This window comes from Poecile atricapillus, chromosome 3, assembly GCF_030490865.1.
Source record: "Poecile atricapillus isolate bPoeAtr1 chromosome 3, bPoeAtr1.hap1, whole genome shotgun sequence".
Lineage (NCBI taxonomy): Eukaryota > Metazoa > Chordata > Aves > Passeriformes > Paridae > Poecile > Poecile atricapillus.
Genome location: NC_081251.1, coordinates 62,067,178 through 62,094,906, shown reverse-complemented (window position 1 = coordinate 62,094,906; position 27,729 = coordinate 62,067,178). Strand labels below are relative to the sequence as shown.

The window sequence follows — 27,729 nt, the reverse complement described above, 5'->3', positions numbered from 1 at the left end:
CATTTATGAAATTATTCATAAAAGCAGTTGTAAATTGTACTTTATCCTTGGACTGACACAGTTTATCTGCTATTCCAGCCACACAAAAATGGGATGGGTTTCTGTACAAAAATGTAGTTAAGCCACACAGATTTCCTTGTGTCTTGGGCCGACTCCATGCTCTACCACACAGCATTGGTCAATGGCTACAGGGGAGACTTCCTCCCTTAGCTTGACATTTGGCATTAGACTTCCATTAACTGTATGAGAAACACCTAAGGTTTAGGGATCCCAAGCCTATCCTAACTTAAATCCTTTTTTTTCTTTTTTTTTCTTTTTTTTTTTTTTCCCAAACAATGTATTATTTGGAATTATTACTTCCATGGAAATAAGAGCTCTCCTGGATCCAGCTGAATTCACTTTAAATACTAATATTATAAAAATTCTGCAAAAAACAATTACCAAAAAGCTTGAATCACTGATGAAATGTACTTCCAATTAAAGCATGGCCATGTACATCCTCAAGTTCATCTACCCTTCATGTAAGCTTCTCATAAACTGTCCTTCTTTTCCCTTAGTCTTGGGCTGGCTTGCTCTGGAGAGCATGGTGAGGCTGTATCCACTCCATCTTTATTTCCAGACTGAGCCCTCCTCTCTGCTAAGACTTGTGTCTGATGCTGTGGCTCTTCCACACCTTCCTTCTGGGGAATATTCTCAAGGCTTCACAAGCCTTCTTGGAACATGAATTACTGATTCATTTGTATTCCCTTTCACATTCTTTCTAGATTAAGTATTGAATTTCACAGCCGTGTTTTCAGTGCTTAACAAACTTTTCCTATCAGTTTAAGGTCTGCTATGATACAGAGGGGAAGGTATTTGAATTAGTAGAAAAGGGTTACTGAACAGGAAAGACTGAAATAATTAGTGGGTACTCTGGCCAATCAGTCAGAGCAAAAGAAGGGGAAACAGTGAAAATAGTCTGAGACTAGACAGCTTGGTTATCCACAGGTTAGTGCCCATCTTAAGTCTTTCCAATACATCAAGTGGTGCCACTTACTTCTGACTGTATCTGATGGATCCATTGGATTACAAACACAGGACAAGGAAGAACAACCTTTCTCTGAATAACTGCTTGACTAAAATTGCTAAAAGTACTCAATGGCCTACACTTGCATTACTGGAGTTATATAAACAGAGAAAACATGTAAGTAAACCATAATTTACTATGTCTAGTGATGGCTTCAGTGCGCTGTAGGGGTACTTACTGCTACTGGAGGCAAAGGAGAGACATCTGATTCTTCTTTAATGAAGACCGCAGAAGCTTCCATAAATTTGGCATAATCGGCAGCATACCATACTTTTAATTCTGTGTGGGGTTCAATTGGCTGCAAATGAAAAAAAAACAGCACATGTTTACTTGTGTTAATTTTTCTAAACCAAACAATAAGAAAGATAGGAGGGGCAGGGGTGTGCAGTGTTTTGTCCTTACCCAAACTGCATTTTTTGACTCTGTTTAAATTACTGGTAACTTGGTTTCAAGATTCAAGCACTTTTTGAGCATTACTGCCCACTAGGGCTTGACAATTTCCATTTCTACAAGTGGAATTGTATATGCACAGAGATTTGGGGTGGGGGGGAGGGGGGCAGTAGCAGGAGGGGTGCCTCAATCCTCATAACCTTTGCTCAGTAAGATGTATTTGCCTGGCATGTTCAGAAAGCCAACAGTCTTTCCAAGCAATATCCCATGCCCCTTCCTTGATGTCTGGAAGCCCACTGGACACAACACTTAACTACAGGGCATGGCCAAAGGAAAAATGCATCATGAATGTACAAGACCCAAGATGCCTCCTAGAGAAGTCATACTGAGCACGGGTGCAGAGCTGATCAATACGTGGACTGCAAGCCAAATTGTCGCCTTTCCATGGGCTGGCTCTAACATGTCAGGCTTGCTATGGGTGTGCTTTATTGTAACTCTGCCCTCCTTCCACTGAAGCCTTCCCCCACAGGATTAAGGGAGCCCATAATCTGCAGTCTCCCATCCAGTCATGCTTGCCCAAATCTTTCCTTGGACTGGACTATGACCTCTTCTGACAAATACTTTTCAGTCAATAATATAGCAAATAGAAAAAAAGAGGCATGATTACACTCACTGGCTAAAGATCTATTAGTTCTTTAAATGCAAAGGAGAAAACTAAACTTTGGGGTTATGATTTATATGACTCCCTGACCCTGTACACAATTTTCTTCATCTATAATTAAAACCAACATTGCTGCAACAGGGGTAGAGCCAAACTGCACTGTACTTGTAGTTTTATTTTAACTAAGATAAACTCATGCCACCAAAACCCCACAAATGAGCCCAGAAAGAGAGCAGCTGAGTCTTATTCCAGAAAATGTAACATCATAAAATCCATTTATTATGTAATATTGGTGTGGGATAAGCATGGTAGGGGAAAGACAGTGTAGATTGTGAATGCAGACATGTGAGGGGTTAATTGTGGGTTTAATGCTGAAAACTGAATTTTGAACTCCCAAGCACAAGCCTGCCTGCTAACTACAACCAGTATGTGTTGGGTGTACATTTTGATAACATCTGGCCTAAACAGAAATGGTCTGTTCTGAATTCTCCACTCAGCTAAGGACATGAGGCAGCGTCATTAACTAGGAGGCTCATCATGCATTGTGAGACAAATGTTTAAGGATGTCTTGGACCTTGGCCTGTGACACCTGAGACTGGTACCCACAAAATAATGCACAGCATGACACTGTCATGACTTTCTGCTCAGCTTTCCTAGACTAGCAGCCATCTCCTTTATGGGGAGCTGAGACTTGGTCAATGTGGCTTTGGTGGAGGGCAAGAGCATCAGTGTGTGAAACAGTCCAGTAATTCAAAAACTCTAATCTCAGTAAAACTGATATTAAATATCAGTATCCAAATCCACTACAAGTTGTCCTTGTGCCACCAGTGACAAGAGAACTGCAGCAAACACTTGAAACTCTCCTGGGATAAGACCAACAGCAACCATGGATGATTTTTATTTGCTGACAATTCTATACCCTTTAAAGCACTTATTTCTAAGGATTGCGGCCATTAGGTCAGAAAATAAGCTAATGGTGGTGGCAGGATGCCACTTACATGTCTGCTTTAGTAGCTGTAGTTTCATGTCACTGAAATCCCATTTCTTTGTAAAAACGGCAGGGAAAGGAGCCAATCCCACTCCCATCTTAATACACTTTATTAAAAATGTTTTGAGAAAGTATCTTCAGAATCATCCCTAAGTTGGCCTCACAGCATGACCAGCAGGGTGTGCCTAAGTGTAGCATAAGGCCATCACTTTCACTGACCAGGATGCCAGAGCACCCTGAATGATACTGGGACCTCGAAGAAACAAAACCCAAGTAATGCTCTATGACACACGGCACAGCAAAGGTTCCAAGACACATGCCTCATCCTAGGGCACTCTTTGTGTCAGTGTATAGGATGCAACTCTCCGTTAATGTCAATGTGCAGAGTTCTGCTGAAGTCAGCAGAGAGCTGGTTCAATAGAATTAAAACTATACTGGAAATTTGAAGTTACCAGTTTATAACAACTACTACTTAGAAAAGTTCATGCTTCCCAAATATAGTATTAGTAATCCTGTCAATTTTACAAGCATATAATGCATTCTAAACCAAGTTGAAATCTCAAATGATATGGACTGCATGAGAATCTCAAACACAGCCTAAATATGTCTCAGAGTATTATATACTATCTCACATTTTTCTTTTTTTCTTAATAATTATGTTGATATTAATCCCCAAATCAGCTATACTCCATACCATTATAAAAGACTTTAAGGGTATGAAATGTTATTCTGTCATCACCACTATACAGTAAACATTTTTCTCACTGTGCAGGTGGAGAAACAAAAATGAAGGAGAAACTGTAATAACTACTATGCCACAGAAATGTGTGCCAATCTTAGATATGAAACTGAAATGCTGGATTTTAATTCACAGGAACTACTTTTCACTAATCTTTTTTTTTTTTTTTTATGTTGCTCACAATGATACACAAGCATTATGTTCAACAGATAGATTTCCACTTCCCAAGTGTGAAAAAGAGTTATTTCTGATTAAAACCAACTCTGCCTAAGAAAATGGCTAAAACAACAAAAGACTGCATGTTCTAGTTTCATTTATAAACACAGAGTACCTTGTTCTCTCTCTTCAGAAAAAGATGCAGTCCAGAATCTCTAACATAAACTGATCATTTCATGGCAATATTACAGCATTCTAAATTTTGAAGAAAAGTCTTCAGATTTAATGAGCACAGAAAATTGTACATAAAGATTCACTTAACACCCTGCTCTTGAGCACAAAGTAATGTGCTCAGAAAACAACATGTGTCCAGAAATGAAATAAAATAAAGGAATTTGTTTGTTATTTCCAGAATGAAGTACTGTTGAATGTAATAATGCCAAATAATCTCACCATATACCTACCTGGGATTAAAGAGTGTTCAGTTTAAACACTAGCATCATGAATGATTTTTATGTTCCCTAGGCTCAATTTTTTCACTACCCACAACAGCAAGTACACAACACCTTTTCCTGACAGAATGTAATCCAACATTCATTGTAGAAGAGTTAGTCTCTCAGAACTTTTGTCTATCAATTTCCTTTTGCATGAGAGGTGAAGCAATGTAGGTTTAACTACCTTAACTGTTGTGAAGTAGACTTCTCCACAGTGCTGATAAGCCACAAGGGTCTGTTCTTCTTGGTTCCGGGCTAGCCGGACAAACATCATCCAGTTTCCACAGTCCTCATTGGGAGTGTCCAGAAAGTATTTCCCTCCATCTTTCAACACCTGAGACAAAGGGGGAGAACAGGAGGACGAATATGATAAAACTATATGGAGGCACTTTTCTTTAATTTGCAATCACAGCTATCAGTTTTCTTGGTCATATGTCCCTTGAAATCATGGTTGTTTTGAAGTAGATCACTCTTAATGAACACTGAGTGCAAAAGAAAGTGAAGAATGAATACCTGCTGAGCACCCCACCACTAAAATAACTGTAGGCCTTTGTATGTATTTCCCATTTATAGTTCATCATTTTTATGTTACATAAAGATAGTATTATAAAAACTAGGTGCAGGCAGGTAGAAAGATAAGCTTTATGCCTTAATCTACTTCCTGAACCCTTGATAATCTCAAGCTTCAATGCTACTACATTTTGCATGGAACAATTGTATAGCTTGTGTTAATAAGTCCAGAGAGGTAACATACAACATAATGGCATTTTAACAGTCTTCTCTTTTTCCCCTTAACAATGCAAAAGTAAATACAAACGAACAATTGTGCCAGAAATATCTTTTTCTTTTTCCTTTACTTCATTCTTCCTAAATTCCTCCCCAAGAGAATGCCCCTATGAGGCAAAAACTGCTGACCTCAAACAAGACAGTTGCTTTTCTGCAACAGTGTCTCAAACATGGACAGACAAAGCTGCACAACTGAAGCCAGCACAGTTTGTATTTGTTCTACTAACCATGTAACTGAGCAAGTAACTGCAAAAAAAGAGTTGGATTTTCATTGCTTCTGGGAACTATTTTATCTAGCTTCATCACGTTTCCAATGAAAGCACCTGCCTGTTGGACAAGTTTGGTCACATACTCATGCTAGGGAGAAGTCAAGGCAGCTACTGCTGTCATGTAGGAAATCTGGGACTCTAATCTCCTCTTCTGAAGAAACAGTCCATTCATCAGCCAGAGCTGTGCTTATCACTGTATACTTTTAAGCAAATGGTGCTGACTGATAGAGGATAGGGTGTGGTTTACAATGGCTTGGTGAAGAGGAAGGAACTGGGTGCTTAGCTCATCCATCCATTGTTAGAGAAGCACGTTTTCTGCATTTTTAATAGTGTCTAATCAAAAGACTGAAGATATTTAGTTATAGAGAAGAACAAATCTTTTCTGGTATCTGCATGCTATGAAAATCCCATAGACGGACGGTGCTACTTTCCTGGCAGATAATTCCCATGTGCAAATCAAGTTTACACCAACTACTGAAGCTGTTACTACTTTGAAGTTCTCAAACTAAAGTTCAGAAGTATTTCCTCACAACACAGTGTTTTCCAGCCCCTGGCTTCTGGAGAAAGCTCAAATGAAGACACAGAATGTGTCACAGGACAGCTGCTGCTGGTGTCTCTCTATTTGGGGGTGAGAGGGCCTGATATGAAATGCAAACTCCGGAAGAACCCTGACCTGTTGGGAAGTCCTGACAGAGGCTGTGGCTTGACCATGGACTCACTGTATGACAGAGCTGTGCTCAGCCATGACCCTGACAGCAAAATGCAAAGACTGGGGCCCAGAGGATTGCGATCACCTCTCGCTCCCAAGGAATTCCTGCAGGAAATGATGTCCACGTAGATTTGTCTAAGCTAGGCTGGTCCTGAGAGGCTATGATTTTTGCTGGATAAAGTACAAATAATAGTGTGATGGTCCAGGTGAAACAGTCAGTACCTACATGTGCAGCAACAGAAGGTACCAGTTCTAAATAACAGTTCTAAATCTGATTAAATAAACCGAGGTAGTGCACTGTGTGTCAAAGTCTATATATAAATTAACTATTATTATTAGTTAATAACAATAACATTTAAAATTAATTCAGAAGGGCTTTCCTATCCCTGCACTGTTTCTCCCTCCTAAGCCAGTGCCTTAGTGTATATTTCTGTCACTCTCGCTCAGTGCACAAACTCAAACCTCCCAGTGATGTGGTGTGGTATAAAGCACAAATCCTTTTGTCTTATCTGGGAGGAAACTTCAGCAGCCATGCTCTCTGAAAAGCTTACCAAGAGCTATTAGACTGATAGGCCTAACACCCTAGAAATGGTAAAACTAGAAAGCAAGAAAAAAAATTGCTAGAAAACACAGTATACAGAAACATTTGGGTACTTCAGGTTATGCTGTACTGCCCGATAACGTGACTTACACTCATACTTACACATCAAAAGTACAATTAATGAACTAGATCAGATGGCAAATTGACTGATGAAAATACTTAAATAAATATGAGCTGCTAAAGATGCATACACATTTCATAGAAAGGCAGTGGGTTTTTACCTGCAGGACTAGCCTGCTCTCATCATAGCAGGTCAGTTTTGTAGACAGTTGACCAACATAAGGGCCAAATTGTGTTCTCTTCTGTATTACTTTCTTTGCAAATACACCAAGGACTGTGAACAAAACAAAGAGCAGTCTAATATTAGCACAGACATCACAATCTATTTATTGTATGCTTACAATTGTGAAAATGGAGATAAACAAAATAGTGTAGAACACATGGATTCTTCTTCTAGACAAATTAGCCCAGTAAATAATTTTAAGGTGAAGAAACTAAAAAAAATGTAAATAGGTATTGATTTTTTTTAATAGGAACTACATAGAATAAAAAGTGCCAAAAATTCATGACAGGATGTTAAACTGAGTATGCAACACAAATGTGTTAATACTCCTCAATCTACAAATTGATGTTATCATAGTCCTCTCCTTCTTGGCATAATCTGGGAGGTTGTTCTCCTCTAATAAGAGTGGAAAGAATCTATAAAAACACAGTATTAGCCTTCTTAATCATTCCAGTTATTCCACTGCCAGATCAATGGAGTGACAGTGTAGGCATTTTGTCACTCTCTTTCTGAAAACCAATCTAGGCAGGACTAATTTTACACAGGTAGCTGTGGAAAATTTGCACACTAAGAACATCATTCCCTTGTTCACATTTGGGCATTCAAATTGCTTTGCTTTCAGAAGTAAACAAAAGTCTTTCTATAATATGAACTGAAAATGCTGCAAAAGGTAAATTACCCCGCTGTGATCTCCTGAGTTTGCAGGGGGTGGATAAGGGATGTAATTTACCATTTTCTTTCTGACCTTTCATTGATTACTCTTTCCTGTTTTGCATGCTTGGGTAAAAGAGAAAAAAAGTAGTAGCGCATGACTGTTATTATTAGATACAAATTCAACATTCATTAAACATGGATTGACTGAACAGAACTAACTGGTTGCTCACAGCTAAATGTCACACCAGCTCTGGCTAATGTCCTGCCATCAGTTTATGCATCTGTTACCAGAAATCAGTCATAGAAAACAGTAGCTGACTGTGAGCTTTAGCTGTGCTCAGCTGAAAACAGCCTTCATAGTGCTAATGCCCAGTGATTATGCCTTGAGTTACTCACGAAAACGGGCCAGTGTTTTTGTCTCCTCTTTCTCAAATGGGGGAAAAAAGAGCTAAAATACTTACTCTGCTGGTTTCCAGCTCTCAGCTCCAACACTCGCAAAGTGAGGTAGTGAGGTAGGGTGAGACGGGCTCGGCTGGGAATAACCCTATCTTTAGCCCTGATGAGTGGTCCGTGGAGTTTGCATTCTCCTATAAGGCTTTTACCGCAATCCTCACACCCTACAAATCCAGAAAAGGGAACCTGTTACTAAAAATGACATACTGCTTTCCAATTTAGTCTCTTCTAATTTTGTCATCTTGAGAACACATCTGGAATTACAAATGCTTTTCTTCACATCAGTGTTCTACATTAGGTAGTGAAAAGATTATCTGCAAGTCAAAACTAAACGAGGAAGGTTTGAAATAAAACCTCCAGTTTGTGCATTCTCTCCTGAGCAAATTGGTGTGTCTTGACCTCCAAAGGTTTATACACGTGCTGATTTGGAGGTGTCACAAACTGTGCTTTTAAGGACTAGGATGGGAGTAAAACTGAACTTCAGTGCATGCCCAGCTATAAAGTAAGATGCATATATTTATACAGAAATGTGGACAAAGTTGTTAGCAATAACCTAGGTAAGGTTGGTCCCTTCCAACCTTACCCATTCTGTGATTATGAAATTCTGAAATTTGCAGAGATCCAAGGAATCCAAGAAAGATTTAGTGTCCGCCACACAGACCATTCTCAGCAGAAGACAAGACCCTCAGGGTACCATGAGAAATGAGTACAATGGGTCCTGCAGCCACAGCTCAGTTGACAATCATGCAGGGCCAGCCTCCTCATAGGCTGCTCTGCCTGTGGAAGTAGGGAAAAGGGGCACACCGCATCTCCCAGCCGTTGGTTCTCCACAATGACATCTTCAGGCTGAACACACGGACCATCCAGAGAATTCATTAAAGAGAAATACATGTCTGCAAACTGACTTTCCCCCAGCACAGTGAGATATTTTTGGTTCAGTGCAGCTCAAACTGGTTGCCAGGGAAACTCATACAGAGCAGTGACAAAACTGAGCAATGAGACTTTCCAGCAGAAGGTCATCTCAGCACTGGTGTCACACAGGGCAATGGGAAAAAGGGGACTTCTTGCACAAAACCTTTTTATAGACAGTAGAAACCAAACCAGTGAGCTAACAATGCCTTATGACTGAGTTAAAAAGAAAAGCTGATATTGGTCATCCATGACTACCTCGTTTTGTTTTCCTTCTGAAAACTCTGCTGAGCAAGTCTATTCAGTGAGTGATAATACAGAGCAGAGGGGAGCCAGAACAGCCAAGAGAGCCCAAGGGAGCACTGCAGCAGAGACTGGGGCAGGAGAGGTGAGGCTTCATCACAGACAGGGGCTCATAACCAAGGAGCATAAAGGGCTCAGGAGGCACTGCCTGGAGAGACATCAGAGATAGTCTTTGAAAAAGGACAGTAGCACCATCAGTGTCATATTCAGGGTACCTCAAAAAGGTTTCTGTTTGTAAACACAAGCAGGCACTTGACTAAATCACGCACCTTGAGGGTCTAGTACAAAATCTCCCCAGATAAGCCTAAAGTATTCCTGCTGAGTTCTTTGGGCTCTCCATCAACTCCAACTGAGAAAATACACTTGTGTGTTGGTCAGGCTGCAGGCACTACAATAGTCAGTATTTTTCAATAATTTGTGGACCATGGAAATTTTCTTTTGCCATGGCTCCCAGGCTGCACACCTGAATAGTTGAAAAACATGACTTGTTTTTGCTAGTGCTAAAAAGAGCATGCTCCTCTACAGCCATCACTTAAAATGCACAAAAACTCCAACAATCTAGCTGCCAGGCAGATTTTTCTTGTTATACATTTGTTTATGTACTAAAAAGTCCTTTACAGCTAGGCTGCAAGAAAATAAAAATATTTCCTTGGTGATTTAACTTAACTGGCTTTTAAAGAAATTCACCCTTCTGAGGGCACCAAAATTATGAGGGCTTCCTGAGCTTGGTTGGAATAATGGTGACTTTGTCTCAAGTCAAACAGCTCCTACTTGGAGAGTCATTGTATGCAAATGGCCGAAACACATTACCAAAAGCAAAATGGAGACAAAGAACTGCTGTTAGAGGAAGGATGTGTCTAATCATAAAGTACACGACCTTATCAATCCATGCCATACCTCTGTGATTCATCACTAGCAAGCTCCTGAGCAAACCTTCCAGCTGCCCCGGGGCAGTGCCCACCTCTGAGGCTCCAGGGTGGGCAACTCACAGGAGGGCTAGAAAGGGAAAGTAGGGGGAAAAGGGCATCCCTTGAATCAGTCTCCAAATTCTGCAGCAGTGCTTCATTAGCTAACCCTCCTTGGTCCTCCAGATCCAAGACATAAGGTCTGAAATGATTCACACACGGGTAGTAGTGGGGGGTCCCCTCTAAAATCAGGAACTGCTTTGCATCCCACCAGGTATTGAGCAAGGGTCTCCACGCTGAGCAGCCCCACAGACAGCTACCCAGGCAGCACACCTCAGCAGCAGCACAAAGACATCAGCTAGTCCTGAACAAAACCACCTGCAGAGCTGGAAGTGCTGTTAAGCACCTTGCTAGCATGGCCTGGGATTCTGACCTGGCACAGCTGCCCAACACCTTAAAATATGAGATTAGCTCAGTTGGTTAGAGCATGGTGCTAACAACACCAAGGTTGGTTCAGTCCCTGTACACTTAAGAGTTTGACTTGATCATACTTGTGGGTTCCTTCCAACTCAGAATATTAAGCAATGCTGTGAAACATCCAGAACTGTCCAATGCTTGTTCTAAGCTTTTCTATGTTTTATTATATGGGTCATGAAGATAACTAGAACAACTTAAGTTATTTACTAACAGGCATACTTGAATTACATCTACTACACAGTATTTCTGACCCCTCAACTCAACATGTTATAGTACCCTGTATTGCAAATTTATTGCATTCTAAAATTTGCCAGGTGTACCAGAAAAACAGGATTGGAGCACTGCAAATAGAATAACTTTAGACACTACTGAAGGAAACTGAGATCTTTGTAATTTCTATCCCCAAAACTAACAGTGCAAAACTGTCAAGTTCACATTCTTCCTCAGAGTTAATTACAGGCCAAGTCACGATCCTTTGTGTCTCAATGCTAAATTATAGATGCCATTGGCAAAGGAATGTACATAGAGCCGCAACTCTATCACGTTTCAAAAATCAGTTTATAATGCTTACACAGATTTTATGCCCTTTTCTAACTTGGCTAATTAAGCAAATATATATTTTTCAACAACAGCTTCAGAACACACTCTAACCTGTTCTGAAATAGGGTGCATCCAGCTATGGAAACAACATACACTTTGTTGTATTAGCACTAGAAATGAAAAACACTTGGTCAGAAAAATCTCTTTCTGCAAAGATTTCTTCTGCTTTTTGCTAGGTACCTCGACACTTTTTCCATTTCCTTGCTCCCTCAAATTGTATTTACCCAAATAAAATTAATGGATTCGAGGTCACGAGCAAGCATGCAAGGAAAAGTAAAACTGCCACCATTTCTCTACTTTGTTGTGATTTAGATGAGTAGGCAACAAAAAGAAATAAACAAGATTTACAGGAGTTACAAGCTGTTAAAAATCAGCTTGAGTCATTAACTATATCCTTAGAAAAACAATGCTATATTGTTCCCCAGAGGGTACTTCTTCATTCTTCCTCTGTCCTTGCAATGATTCTGAAAAAAATCCAAATAATGCCTTTCTAGCTATATGTAGATAAGACTGTAAAAACTAATAGATCTTGTAGCTGTTAGGATTTTTAGTTTGCTGCCCCTCTCTGCAGCAGTGGGGAGGCAGGCGTGCAGAAGAGCCCAGCCCTGGTGCAGGTGCAGGCTCTGGCCAGGTGTGCAGCCACCACCGCCACTGCAAGGACGAGGTGCTCACCCCTACCAACCACCTCTGGAGGGGCTAAGAGAAGGGTACATCTCTCTGACACCCCCAGCTGGTACCCCTGCCCCTGAATACCTCTGCTCCCACTTCTCCCGCATATTGGGAGGCATGGTTGGCAGCAGCCAACCCGTCTTTCCCCTGCTCTTTGGGTCATCACAAAACTGAGAGCCGCTGCCCGCAGGACGCACTCCCACCGCGTGAGCTGACTGGACACTGGTAGCTGTGTTCCCAGGGAGGAGAATGAGCTGTGAGTGTGGCTCACCTGTACCGTCCTCACCATGCTGGTGCTTCGCCCCAGTCCAGGTCTAGGTGACAGCTTTCCTTTGCTGCAGCCTCTACAGCCTGGCAGCCTCAGCTGCCTCGTCCTCCAGACAGCTCTGGGGCCAGCCACGCTGCACTGGGACGAGCTCCCGCAGCCAGCGGTAGCCAAGCTGGCACGGCAGCTTGGGCAAGCTGGACTTGAGCACAGTCAACAAACTGGTTTCCAAAACAGCAGCACGGTTGGAGCACCGTGCCACCCCCACAGGCACAAGCCCGGCCTCGGGGAGAGCTCATTAGTGTGGGCAAGGAGCCACGGGCTGCGGTTACACAGAGCCCTGCTGCACAGATAACGGGAGCTATACATAGCCATACTAGGAACTGCAATCACTGTCGTGATAGCTCACACATGCCACCAGACCCTTAACCAATCAGCAGCAGAACATCACTTTTTAAAACCAGTTTGCTAAGAACTAGATGCCTATCAGGACCTCCTCCCTGCGTTTTCTCTGACCCCCGCTTTCAAACAAGACTTCACAGTACCTGAACATTTCAGTGGCCCACAAGATGCCTGTGGTGCAATTATGTCCCCTGTGAAGGCAGAGGTAAATCATTCCTTTTCAATTGTCCACTTGGAACAAATGCATCCTGTGAGAAATGATCAGAGGCTGCGCAGACCCTGGCATTCGCTGCGCTGTTTTGCAGTATTAGAATTAGCTCCCATGCGCAGAGGGAACAAAGATCAGTGTACACAGCAGTCCAAATCCTAGCCTAATTACAATCATAAGATTTGCATAGCAAACAACAGTAATTTATTCTAGAGTAAAACTGTAGCACTCCGTTAGCCTTGTTCAGCTTTCACAGAGAGGAGCACTGCAAAAACACCTTCAGGATACTTTCTGTCTGAGATGCACATGCCAGTCTTGGTTCTCTTAGCCAAAGGTGCATGAAGGTTTCCAGCCTGAGGTTTGTTCTGCAACACTCTGTGCTGGAAAAGCTTGAAATCCTTGTTCTACAATTTATTTGGCAAAAAATTCAAAGTACTCAATTAGCAAACAGTTAATCACAAGTTATTTTCCCATTATTGTGGGCCACTGACACACATTTTCTCTGTAAAAAACGTTTATGAAAGAAGCCTTATATCCTAAATTTGATGTGCAAAATTAATTTTTAACTGATTAATAATTGATTCTATTTATATTGAAGTAGACTAGAATTTGTTATAATTACCAGAATTCAGAATAATTTTGTTCAAATCCCATCAACTTTGGGTATTTTGTTATGCTAAACTGTCTACAGATTGTGTCTTGTTAACTGTAAAAACTGATCCCGAGTCCAGCACCAAAATGGGTGAACATTTCCTCAATGTCTCCTTTTCATATCTTTTCTATGTTATACACCAAAACCTTGCATTAGCAGAGATGTACCACTGCTCAGCTCTGCATGGAAAAAAAAATAAAAAATAAATCAAGAAACCTCACTATGAAGAAACACGCACTACTGTGCATGACACTGTATTATTTGGGAAGCAGGTGCAGTGTTTTCCATAACCCTGCACCCAAAATAACACCACCCTCTCAAGGAAGGAGAAGGAAAAAAAAAAAATAAAAACAAAGCAGACTTACTCCAGTTTGCTTGAGAGGGAAACTTTAGTTTTCAAGCAGAGAGTTCCCATGTGTTTGACACATGGAAACCCTGAAGCCTTGCAGTCTCTACCTGGTGGCACCAGCACAGAAAGTGTGGACGTGCTGCTGGGGCAATACAGGCCCCTCACCAAGGCCTTGTGCTGCCATCCCCAGGGTTTCTGGTGAGAGGATGGGAGCTCCTGAGACAGAGGAGAAGGGCGAGGAGGAGTCCTGGTCCTGCCCAGGAATTAGTGGCACCCTGCACATAAATGCCTACTGCTCTTGGGGCCCCCTCCCTGGGAAGGGGAATGGTAGGTGGTTTGCAAACATCCCAGAAATCATTCTGAACATTAAACATATTCATGGGAACATGACCTCACTCTACTAAAATGTAAAACTTTAAAAACGAGTTACTATATTTGGAGACAGAGGCAGAGAGAGAGAACAGCAAACATGCCTTACTGCCACCCCACCCCATACATTCAGTCAGACTGGCAGGTCAAGCTGATTCCCTAAAACCTAGCACTGCAGGTGAGCCTGACCCTCAGGCACCCAGACACTGACTCGCTGTAACACCCTCCCTCACCTCACCTCCATCCTCCCTGTGCTTGTCTTTGCTCCCAAGAAGAATGAAGATTTGGAAGGAGAGTAAACCCTTGGGTTTTCAGCAGTAGGAGATCATCTGTCAAGGCACCTGCTCCTTCCTCACAGCAGTATGATCCTGACCAGCTGTTCTCATGGAAGAATGCCTCTAGAAGGGTGGCTCAGCACTTATCTGACTGTAAAGAAACCTAACACAAAGCATGCGTGCATTTTTCTCTCAGACATAAGTTCCAATACGTAAATTCTTCTAAACTGCAAAACTATTTGTTATGCAAACACATACAAGGTAACAAACACTGTGATTCATTACTAAATCCTAATACGGTGTCATCATTATGATAATCAAGCTCATGTGGGAACAGTAAGTCTTTCACCTGGTGGCCATGAAGTTATACAACAGGCATAGCCCAAAGGAATTTAAACAGCTTTCCATAAAAAGTCAGTCACACCAATCCCAATGAGGCTTTCTACCATGCTCATTCTGTCTAGCAAATCTGAATAGCAAAACAGTTGGAGAAACCTCGAGGACCATGGCTGGGCTATGGAATTTGGCAGTTTCAGCATGTTCCCATGAAAGCTGTGCAGCAAAAGCATACCTGTGCTCTGCTGTATCTTAGGAACACCACAGAAAAAAGTTACCTTCACTGTTTGAGCACCTGAAAGGGCAGTAACTTACACATCTTTCCTGCAAAACTAAAAGAGAAAAAAGCCCCAACAAATCCACAACACAAAAAAAAAAAAAAAAAACACCAAAAAAAAAAAACACCAAAAAAAAAAACCAAACAGGAGGGGAAGTATGTAGGTGCAAAGTTCACTGCAACTAGTTTATCAAAGTTCTTGGTATGTTCATTCATCTAAAAATGATCTGAGGTCAAAAAACTCATTGATTGATTGAAAGCTAATTTAAAAAACAATCATTCTCTGGTTATTCTTGGGACAAAATTTACGTGTCACATTTCCAGTACACCACATGGGATTTGGTTGTTATCAGAACCCATATACATAAATATATATACATAAATGAGCACAGCTCAAGTGAAGTCACCTCCCATAGTTTACATGTAATAGCTTCTAATCAGCACAAACAAAGAGGCTTCTCTCTCTGCTGAAAGCTGAGCACATTTTGAACAATCATATAGAAAAATGCAGTTGGATTTTCACGGGAATTTTTTTTCCTTCTTCCCTCTCCCTCTACTGTCTTGGCATGAAGTCATATAAAATTAGACCCAGAAACAAGGAAGGAGGTTAACAGCAAAATCACAGAAACAACTACTATTTTTTATGAGGAAGAACCTGAGTTAGCATAGCATGGTCGCATGAAATTCCCAGCAAAAAGCCCTCTGAGAGGGAAGCCTTCCTGTTGTACTCTGCCCACCTTTCCCAGCAGCAGTCCAACCTGGTGCAAGGCTGTGGCATCTTCTGCTCACTTTAGGTCTTCACCAGCACTGTCCCAACTGTGCTCCTTCTGTACTGCAGACAGGAAGATTAAAATCTCCCTGTCACAGAAACCGCATCCAAGAGAGTCATATTCAAATTGCTCATAAGCACCCGGTGGCTCCTGGGCCACATGTTGGAACCCCCAATCTGCATCTCCCACGCCACAGATTCTACCTACCAGAGCAGAATTATTTCATATATCTCAAGCACTTTTCTTTTGGAGAGATTTTTGGCAGGATGGTTGATTTATTTTAGTGTCAGACGTTTTAGTGGAAAATGTGAATGCTACTGTGGCAGTTCAACACAGACACCAGAATCTTCCATCTTTGTAATAGCAGGAAAAAACGCATATAATCCATCTTCCTAAATGCATGTATGTATAACTACAAATGCACACAGGCACACACATTCCACATTAATTCATTAATACTGTCAGCAGTTTTATTGATGGCAGGTCAACACCACCGTTTCAATTCTGATAAAGGAAGCGCAACAATTATAATGACTAAAGCTTAGTATTGATCAGTTGAAGTATTTCCAAGCCTTGCAACATTCTCTTAAAAGGGAACCTTCAATTGGGTCTCTCTCTCCTTCGCTGAACTTGGTTGTTACTGGCCACCAAGTCCAGATGTGTGGAGGAGACTGGAGGAAAACTTGGTGACAAAAGCTCCCTCTCCTAAGGAAACCAGTCCAAATCAATCCTTCATTTTCCACTAGTGACTTTCAACATGGACTTGTGGGAACTTTACCAGCAAAGACACTAGCGCCTGGGATATATCTCCAGCTGCTTACTGGAAGAAAGAACCAGGCAAGTAGACACACTTTGGAGGAGGTAATACAAGTTTACAGTAGAATGCAAAGAGGAAGCATGGCATGCAGAGCGAAGAGGTACCATACTCAACCCATGGCTGCAGAACCTGATGTCTTTAGAGGCAATTGTAACAAGAAGCAAATGCAGCTACTGGGAATCAAAGTGCAGTGTTTGCACCCCAGGACCACTTCTGCAGGTATCATTAGTCTGTGCACATGGCTCCACTGATGTGCAAGCAGCCATTATGAAAGAAAGAAGTCCATGTGGAGAAGTGAATACATGTACACTTAAGATTGGTCAGGGCTGAGACCTTGGAGTCCTGAAAGAACACTCCAGTCCATATTACATTCAGTGGAAGCTATTAATAATACTGGAAAATAAGTTAACTTTCTCAGTGAGCCATCCAAAATTCCTACTGATATTCCCACTTGCCCAAGAGAAAAAAAAAAAAAAAGAGTTAATTTTTTTTTAATCAATGAACCCTAAAGTACATATCTAAAATACTGAAATGATGGAGTTATCTTTTAAAAGCATTGACTTTAGTAAATGAAGGTTCATTAACAGCTTAGCAGAACAGCTTTAGTTCTTACTGTGCATCCACTTCATAACAGAAAACTTCTGTTATTCCTTGCTTCGTTTCCAACAGGAAAAGCATGCTTGATTCCCAGCCTCTCTGGGAACAAAATGGGTAGGAGACTCTCATCCTTAGCCTTTATGACCCTGTTAAATTATCCTCCTCTTTTAAAGCATGAAGTGATTTCTTTAAAAAAAACCCACATAGGCACTGGGAAGCTCTGCCACTGAACAGACACAAAAATTAATTTCTGTGAAAAAATACTCACATGTGCAAGTACTGCATCTGTGTTTCAATTAATTTGTTTTCTTTTTCCTAAGATCCAACATTTATTTCTTTTTTCCTACAAAAATATTTTTATGGGGAACTGTATGATAATTAGGTAATGTCTTGACTGATACTGTAATAAAGAAATTATTTCTACCTGCACTTTTTTAACAGACTGATTAAAAAAAGCTAGTAAGATTGGCAGCAACAAATTAGACAACAGTATAGTACATTTTCCTCACAATAACTATTCTCCTGAGATATAAGGACAGCCCTGTAAGACACAAAAATACAAAGTACATGATTATAAATTAGTATAAGAGAATTGCAGGACAGTTGGAAAAATTTGTGAGTTTAAAAAAATTGCAGATTTTTTTCTATAGATTAAGCTCTCAACTCAGATCACGAAGTATCTCCATACAACTCTATTTGTTCTGCTGACAGTCATCTCAGTTTGAGATCAAATAAAATTCAATTACTTTTTATAGATTTCTGATCAATCTGTAGTTTCTTTAAATTATTTGCTGAAGTCACACACACACACACAAATAGCAGTAGTCTCTATTACATGAATCTAAGAAGCAATCTTACTATGCAAAGTTGCAAAGAATTTGTTCCCGTTTTCATACTTTCCTAGCTCAAAGAACAAGATCAACAGATGGTAAAGGCATCACCTTGGGGGAAATGCACCATTCCTCAAATACGTATTTATACACCTCTGGTTATTTAACATACATATTTACTTAAAGCTGGGTATGATTACATATCTCACCTTGCATTTGGTATGTTTTACTCTGTTGGTTAGAAATCAAATATTTTATACTTCTGCCACTTCAACATTGCCAATAGGTCAAAACAATTTCATATTTTATAAAGATGTTAGAAGAGGCAAAGGGACAACTGTCCTGCCAGAGCATCCCTACACACCTCCCCACTCACATCTGCCTAAGCTTCTTCCAGTCCAGTAAGTTAAACATAACACACTCTGCCTTGTCTTATCGCCTGAGGAACAGGGAACAAGTGCCACCTTCCGTGTCACACATGAATCATCCACTTTCTTCCCCATTACACCAACTAAAAAAGCCCCGATCAACTGAGCCTTCCGTGACTGCGATTCTTTTCTATTTGCACCATTACAAGTACCCAGGAACCCTCACTGGTCAACATTTTCATAACACATCTAGATTACAGCACTAAAAGGACCTACAAATATATCTCCCATCCAACTTAAATGTTAACTTTATATTAGCTTTAGCTTTACATTTTAATGGCTTCCAGTGCCTATCATGCATAAATACACTTAAGTGAGGTCAAAAAACAGTCTTGACACATTTGGATAACAATAATGACAACAGAGCCCATAAACTTTGATATCTGCCTGCTTGAGTTCAGTGTTTTCACGTTAGTCAAAATTACAAATGCATTTGCATGTTTTTGCTTTTTCTCCCTGAAAATCTTGGAAACTTAACAGCAGAAGCCATGAGCAAACATGTTGATGCTCTAAGTTAAGCAACGTATTTTCATTTTAAGGATCACAAAGTAATCTGAAGAAAGCATGTTTGCATATGGAGCCCGAATTCTTCCAAGAAAAACAAATAAGTTATCTGCTGGGAAAAGCACAAAATGAGACAAAGCTAGTAAGATTACTAGCTCAAAAATCACTCAAAGAAAAAATGCCAGACTGAGGAGCACAAACTATTCCAATAAAACATTAAACTTCCCAAGCACTTCTCTCAAAATGAGGGGACTGCTTGAGAGTTTTCAAACTCCTGCACCCATGCACAGACACTTTTAATCGGGTTTGCAACAAAAACACAGCAATTCCTAGGCAGCAATTCCTCCGTTCTGAGCTTGCCCTTACACTTAAAATAACAAAGGAATAAATGACATTACTTAACTTTTTTCCTACTATCATAAGTGGGCCACACCTGGAAGTTGCAGCTGCATGAGCCCAGAAATCTTTTCCTTCGGTCACCACAGAAACTAATATAGAAACTTTGCAATTTGTTCTCCTGTTTCCAGTAGAAAATTTACATATGAATTACACACCAAACTCCCTTGGTCTAATACACTGAACTTGCACGATGAAAATACTGCTTCTTCATGATCATCCTTCCCTTGCTATTCTTTTCTGTCTTTACAAAAAAGCCATGCACACCTAAAGCCAACAGCAAGCATAGTGGTGAGTCTACCTCTTGCCTTGAGTCCACACATGGAAACAGAGATTTGGAAATATATCCTCACATTTCAAAGGATTTTAAGATTCACAGATTTTCTGCCAGACAGGCTCTCTTTTTAGTCACCGCCTTGCGTGTAAGTATTGACACAGTAGTCTGTACCAGTTAAGAAATCATCTGATGCAACTCAGCTGATTTTCAAAAGTCTAAAAAATTGCATATCATAGCTCACATAAATAACTGATGTTCAGGACTAACTGGAAAACTCAAATACTGATTTTCTATTACTTTTCATGTTCATTAATCACTATTAGATAAAGAACAAATGAACTCACACAGAGGCTAGAAACAGCACAAGAGTTACTTAGGTGTTTCCCATTACAGAACACAACTCAAACATTGGTTTTGCACTCAAGAACAGAACTGCAAACATTTCATAATCACACCAAATACGGGAAATCAAAACAAACCTTACCTTATTTAAAATGGCAATTTTAGTAAAAAAGTCAGGCTATGCTAGTACAGGGTGTAAGGAACCATGCCATCCTCCTTCGGCAAATTTTTCCAAATGCTGCCGTATTCAACTAAGTCTAACTCCACTCTGTTTTGTTTCCCCAGGAGGACCCATTCAGGACCATGTGCTCCTTTTCAGCTGTCAATAAACAGAAGCAGTGAATTCCCCAGCGCTTCACAAAGCTAGTTAGGCATAGCCATTCATTTCTTCAGGAAAACAGGGCATTGATTTCAGCAAATTCCCAGGGAGCAGCTACAACAAAGAGATCAAAGACCCACCTCCTTTCCTGCCTGGCTTTAGCCGGCTGGGTTGAGAGGAGCAGCAACAGGTTTCCCCAAGAGCGGGCTCTGTCCCCACCGACCGCTGTACACTCCATTCACACCCATCGCCTTCCTACATTCCTGGGACAGCCCCCGGCGCTAACCGTGACAAACCCCTACATTCAGGCAGCATAATATACTGCACACTAGTTCATCCAAGGATAAAAAGAAAAACAAGCTCCAAGGGAAGTCTGCTGCTTCCCCGACCAGCCGAGCCTCAGTAGCTGACAGACTTCGCATAAACGTGGGGTTTGTTTTTTTTTAGCTTCTCCATCTAAATCAGAGAAACACTTGCTACCTCAAATTCATGGCGCTGAAACGTCTCTGGAATGTTGGCTTTTCTGATTTATTTCCACAAGCTTGAAGACTTAGCTGCTGGAGTTTGAGGTCTAGCTGCAGCAACCCTTGTATTGTGCAACCATGATATTTTCTTTGTGCAATTTGCCCTGGACTTCAGCAGGGTTTTCTTCTAAGGAATTTAAGGGGGTTTGTTCTAGTTTGGTTAGGATTTTTACTTTTTAAATTATACATCTTGTCTTCATTACTGTAACCTGGAACAAGACTTTTAATGCTAAAATTTGACCGTGTATTGAACCAAGCATTAGCAAAAGACAATGTCATGGTCAAGCTTAAGGACTGGTGGTTAGGCTACACGTCTACTGCTAAAGAGGAAGAGCCAGAGATCTGGTACTGAGACCACCTGGCACCAGCTCCATGTGTCTAAATGCTCCTCATCTCCTCTTTTCCCCCACAAACATTTTGGTTATATCCAAATTCCTTACCTAGAACACAGTCTGGTAGATATTATCCCTCACACACACCCTAGTGTTTGTTGCTTGTTAGTATAAACCAGCTCACAGGCTGGCCCTGCAATATTTATTTATATAGATACAGACATAAAGATCTGAAGTCAATTCACACCTGTACAAATTTGCCATGTCATTCTTTAGCATTCTCCTGTGCACTGACGTTTCACCAAGGCACTACCCGGCCGTCACAAACACCCACCAGCTGGAACCTCAAAGTTCCCTCAGCACTGGTCCTGCCTCCGGGCTACTAACACATCTCCAAGTGAGAAGACAAATGTCTATCCCACTAACATGAGCAAATACCAGAGGACCTGACACAGAACAAGCAGTACAGTGCTGAGAAGACCAAGGACAGGTGGTAGGGATGACTGCTCACTGCACAGAAAATAGCTGAGAACACAAGGAAATACAGAACTGCAGAATTATTGAAGTTGCAGGAGGCCTGTAATGATCAATTAGCCCAGACTCTTGCTGAATGCAGGCCCTTTAATAGCATTACCCAGGGCCTAGTCAAGCTATATCTCAAATACTTCCAGTGAGGGCAACTCCACCACTTCCCTGGGCAGCCTATTTCAATGTTTGATCAATCCCCCATTGAAAATGCCCCTTGCATCCACAAGTATCTCCCCTGAAGCAACTTGAGGCCATTGCCTCTTGTCCTGTTGAAGTGCATGCCTGGGGAAAGGCTGCTTCCAACTCCTTTTCCATGACCACCATTTTTGTACTGAAAGATCATGACTAGATCCCCTTGAGCCTTCTCTTCTTCGAGCAGAACACACCCAAATCCTTCAGCCTCTACTCAGGTGACAGCTTCTATAACACCCTGATCATTAGGGAGAATATGAGAAAGGCACTGCTGCTGAGCTGAAAAAAAGACAAATGAAACTGCCAGGGCATAAAATTGCTAAAACAGACAAACACCTGAGTACAGTTGAGTAGTCTTGACCATGACCCCTGTGCAATCACCCTGCCCTCTGCTTTCTTTAATATTTCACTCCTGATAACAGCTTGCCTGTTGCATACAATACAGTCAGGCACCTTACATTCCTTATTTTAGAGTTCTCTCTGTATCTTATTGACATTTAAGCATGCTCCAAAATTGTCATATTCCAGAAAAAATTTTAAAAATGCATTTTAACAAATAACTTGATCTCCACATGTAATTGCTATCTTCCATTAAGCCACAGATTATTTTATATGTATTAACTGATTGCAGCTATTATTGAAAAAAAAACCAGTCCTGTTTTCTTTGTTCCTCTAAGGATGTACCAAAGAATGATAAAATGTGTCTGAAATTTCCCTCTCGTATTGCACAGTTTGCAGCTGGGCAGGCCTTGGAGGCAATGATTTAAAAAGGCAGCTGAGACACTGGAAGGACTCCAAAAGAAAGCATGTAGATCAGATACATGAGCAGAAAAAATGTGCTTAATGCTTCAGATAACTTAAGCTGGAGGAAGAGAGTGCACGTATTGGGGAAACATGGGCAGCAAAGTACAAGCATATACCACTTGTCTGTTAAGAAGGACAAATAATAGTGATAAGGCAGGAGATTTGGATGTGACTGGGATAATCATGCCTTGGAAGCACAGGAGTTAAATTCACAAAATGATTAAAAGACCCCGAGCACATCACTCTAGTAATCTGGGATAGTATTTGTGCCAAAGATAGATAAAACATTTTAGACAGAATGGCAATTTTAAATCTCAATGAACCAGTCTGTTCTTATATTTGAGCCAGATTTTTACAATTTTACTCACATTAAGTCATGCTTTATTCCAAGAATAATCCTGTTGATTATAATGGTAATATTGTTCCACAGATATCTCAGAAGAAACACAAATGTAAAAGCAGACTTTATACTTCAGATGAAAGGCATCAATCATGAGTACATCTGGGAATCCCATAAAACATATGGTACAAAAACATCACTGTGGGATGATGGAAATGTACTTACAGAGCAGGTCTGTGGACATGTTTACAGATCAGGCAAAGGAAACCTACACAAAATAAATGAAAAAAGAATTATCAGTTTCCTGAACTAGGACTATTCATGTTTATATCTCATGCTAATAATCACATGCACAGTCTTTTAGTTCTTTAGGAAATAAGGAAAACATATCTACAGAAATCTAAAAGGGAAGAGCTTCAGTTTGTAGAGGAAAAAAAAACTGATTCCACTTCATTTCACACACCATGTAAACAGACAGTATTAATGCAATGCATTCTAATTAAGAACAGTTCACTGTATTCCACATCTTAATTAACTTCTATTATTATGTATTTTCCAGGCATCAATTACAACAGAATTTTCACGCATCATGTATTTTACCCCACTGCACACTATTCTATGTTTAAGCCTGATATTTCTAACAGTCCCAACCCTCGCAGAGTCAAAAAGAATATTAACCAAAGATACAGCAACACATTTTATTTGCTCTCTTGAAGGACTTCTGGAAACTTTTGGTTTTCTGCTGAAAAAGAAAACCATCTTGTTTCCTTATCATTCATCTGCTGGTTTTTGACTGAAATTTTACTATAAGCACATTGGAGTAGAGTCTGAGTTTTCTGTAGCTGTCTGAGCAATCCCCAACACACAGGTATCACAATGACTGAATAAGGCTACTTGGAGCTATAGAAATATTAATGCATTTATTAGTAAAGAAACACACAAATAACAGTACAAATCACATCAGTGTATGCCATTTCATGCCCTGTATAAATCAAGCAGTTTTAAGGCAGTGTTTAAAGGGGAGTGTGTGTGTGTATGAATTAGGGTGAATGAAAGATGTTCAATAAGGCCAAGTGCCGGGTCCTGCCCTTGGGTCACAACAACCCCAGGCAGCGCTTCAGGCCTGGGGAAGTGGCCTGGCAGAAAAGGACCTGGGGGTGCTGGTCAACAGCAGCTGAACATGAGCCAGCTGTGCCCAGGTGGCCAAGAAGGCCAATGGCATCCCGGCCAGGATCAGCAATAGTGTGGCCAGCAGGAGCAGGGTAGGGATTGTCCCCCTGAACTTGGCACTGATGAGGCCACACCTTGAGTGTTGTGATCAGTTCTGGCCCCTCACTACAGGAAGGACACTGAGGGGCCAGAGAGGGGAAACAGAGCTGGTGAAGGGTCTGGAGCACAAGGCTGATGAGGAGCAGCTGAGGGAACTGGGTTTGTTCAGCCTGGGGAAAAGGAAGCTCAGGGAGGACCTTATGACTCTGTACACACACCCTGAAAGGAGGTTGTAGCCAGGTGGGATGAGTCTCTTCTCCCAAGTAACAAGGGACAGAACAAGATGAAATGCCCTCAAGCTGTGCCAGGAGAGGTTTAGGCTTTATATTAGGAAAAAATTCTTCATCAAGAGAGTTGTCAAGCACTGGAACAGAGTGCCATGGGAATATCCCATTCCTGTGGATATTTTAAAAACATGTAGATATGGTGCTTAGAGACATGGCAGTGCTGGGTTAATGGCTGGAGCGATGATCTGAGGTCATTTCCAACCTAAACTATTTAATGATTCTACGAAAATCTGACTCTGATGGAGAAAACAGTATTTTGTTGCTGACTGAAATAGGCCAATAAAAACTACATTTTTAAAAATACAATGATAGTAAGATACTTCCAAATTAATGGGAGCTGGTTGCAAGAACTGAGTTGTGCTGTGAGAAAGCTGCAGTACATGGGCCCACATGCTAGAGGGACATTCAGTGAGTCCTCTTTCCAGATAAAAACAGGCATGCTGACAGCAGGTTTCCTAAGCAGCAAGTGTCCTAGTCTGATTTCCATCATCCAGAAAACACTTTATTTCTGAAAAAAATCTACTCTGCAGTTTGACGCCATTCTGGCTGAGAGCAAGACTCTTGTCTGTGGTGTTTATTTCTAAAAATATAGCCCTTGCAGAGGGAACAGTGGACTTTAATGGCATCCATATGTGACTGTACACGCACCAGCCTTTGTCATCCCCAGAAACAGCAGGCTACATGTTATCACTGTCAAAGCAATGCCATCAACTAATAGAGATTTCATTTCCCCCACTGAATAACTAGATTCATGATAAAATTATTTAATTGTGCTGGCATTCAATCTGCAGGGCAATTACCTGATAAACCACCACAACACAAGCTCTTCCTTCCCATACGGTTTGAGTCATTAGTATACCTTCCTTGTCACACATCTGGTCTGCAGCACTCTACAGAGAAAACACAGCTTCAGTCCATGCCCTCCCTGCCCCCCCCCCCCATCCTCCATCCAGCCTTGTTACAGTGACACTGTGGTCCATGAACACCCCCATAAAGGTTTGTTTGAGTTGTTCTGTGATGTCATTTTGGAGGTAAATCTTCACAGTATTTTTCTCCACAGGCCACTGACACCTGAGAAATTTTTCCCACTGTACAAGTCTATGATGAAACAGTGTTAGCAACAGCAACCCCAAATGCCCAAGTCCATCCCTTGGGAAGGGCACAGAAACTACAGCCCAAGAAGGAGCACCTCCGTGAAGGCACCCCAGTCACTGCAACACTACCCACTCGCACAACACAGGAACAGCAGGCGCACCACCACAAGGAACTGCTCCTCTTCCAACAGCTGGTTCCAACCTTATCTCTGACAGGGTGAGGATAAGTACAACAAAGGGTATTTGCAGGGTCAGGGGAGTTTAAGTAGAACCACAAACTCCTTCATAAGCCATGCCAGCTCTTACCCACAGTTATCCTCAACATGGACTCAGAACTGCCTGTCATGCTAGCTGCACAAAACCATAACATAAATCCCTCTCCTTCTTCAAGGGTACGAGGGCACCCCTTGTGCAGTGTATTGCCCATGACCAAGGGGGTCCAACACACGCAGAGCTGTGGAAGTCACACATACTGTGCCAAGGAGACACAGTGCCTTGTGGCTTCTGGCCACAGCAGTCACTTGTCCATCTAAACTCAGGTGGCTGGCCATGTCCCACATTGACCTTTAGATGAAGTGTTGTAGGTATATTGGCCAAATTTGCTGTGCTGCCCACACAGTCAAAAGAAGTTGTTTGCAGTTGCTCTTAAGTATCCTCCTTTCTTATCAATGAATGGGCAGAAGAGGAAGAGAAGATCAGTAGGAAATATTTCCCATACATCAAAACTGCAGCCTTGAAAATGTGAGGCAAAGCCTAATGAGGTTTTTACAGGCTTTCAGGTATCAGGAAAAGAGCTTTTTCATTTAGGTTGGGGAGGACTTGATGGGTTGAATATAATAGATGGTTAACAGTCAAGAGATAGCAAAGCAGTGATTACAGGCACTTTGAATGATGGAAACTTCAATGCTTTGTGGAAGTGGAAAGTGGTTTGCACCCGTTAGAGGAAGTGGAGATGGGTTCTGCACTGCCTAGAAGGACATGTCACAGTGTATTTTGTGTAAGAGCCAGGATTTTAGGGTTTGGGTTATTTTCAGTTGTTCTATCATTGCAAAAATTCACAGACTATGCATTTTATGCTTTATAAGTGATTTTAGTGGGCACGCTGTGGGCATGTATGATTCAGAATAGATACATATGATGGTGGTGGGACTGCTCTGAGATGTCCAGAGTCCAAAGTGGGAAAGGCAATGCTCTGTTCTGGTGCAGAAGGCAGGGAAGTAATGAAACAGGCAGCAGTTTCCAGGTATGGTTCATGAGGGGGACCTACAGCGAGGATCAAGGTCACTGTTACACCAGAGGAAATGTGACTTCCACAAGGAAACACACAGAAAGGAAAACCAGCCTGCACAGGACCTAGGGGGCTGTTCATGATGCACAAGACATCCGTGAAGGCTGCCAGGAATGGCCTTGATAACTTCCTTGTTCACCAGTGGTTCACACTGGGAGGCAGCAAGAAGGGCAGCAAAGACTTCACCTACTACAGCTGCTGCAGGTCACCACAGAGCTCTAGGAGGACGACCGGGTTTCACCAGAAAGCACTCGTTTCCCTGGCCTTGAAGCTCATTTTTACCACAGACAACAAATTCTATGGCAAGAGAAGAGAGGAAACTGCTGTGTGAGAGACCTTTGCAATGTCTGCAACATAAGACTACAACGTTTTGTTCAAGACAGCTGCCCTGCATATAACACTCAAGGATTCTCATGTGGGTTCATGTGACAGCTCATCCACGGACCTCTCTTTCAGAACATGTACATCTATCTTCCCTGGCATCATGCCACAGAAAGCCAAGAGAAAAGCAGGCCCAGATGTGGGAAAAGTCATAAGTGGCAGCAA

General features: G+C 41.5%; 1 protein-coding gene across 6 annotated transcripts in view; it reads right to left on the bottom strand.

The window, feature by feature from the left end:
* The window catches only part of PLAGL1 (PLAG1 like zinc finger 1), a 44,309-nt gene that overhangs the window by 3,406 nt on the left and 13,174 nt on the right, over positions 1-27,729 (bottom strand). For 2 of the 6 annotated variants that reach the window (XM_058836189.1, XM_058836190.1), the window contains 6 exons: positions 23,471-23,513; positions 20,349-20,525; positions 8,258-8,413; positions 7,081-7,193; positions 4,679-4,828; positions 1,245-1,364 (listed from right to left, as the gene is read on the bottom strand). In XM_058836189.1, the coding sequence (XP_058692172.1) occupies positions 1,245-1,364; positions 4,679-4,768 (210 nt within the window). In that variant the 5' untranslated portion in view covers positions 4,769-4,828; positions 7,081-7,193; positions 8,258-8,413; positions 20,349-20,525; positions 23,471-23,513. Of the gene's footprint in view, positions 1-1,244; positions 1,365-4,678; positions 4,829-7,080; positions 7,194-8,257; positions 8,414-12,383; positions 12,529-20,348; positions 20,526-23,470; positions 23,514-27,729 lie in introns of those variants that run through there. The other 4 variants (XM_058836188.1, XM_058836187.1, XM_058836191.1 and 1 more) reach the window with 3 other exon arrangements.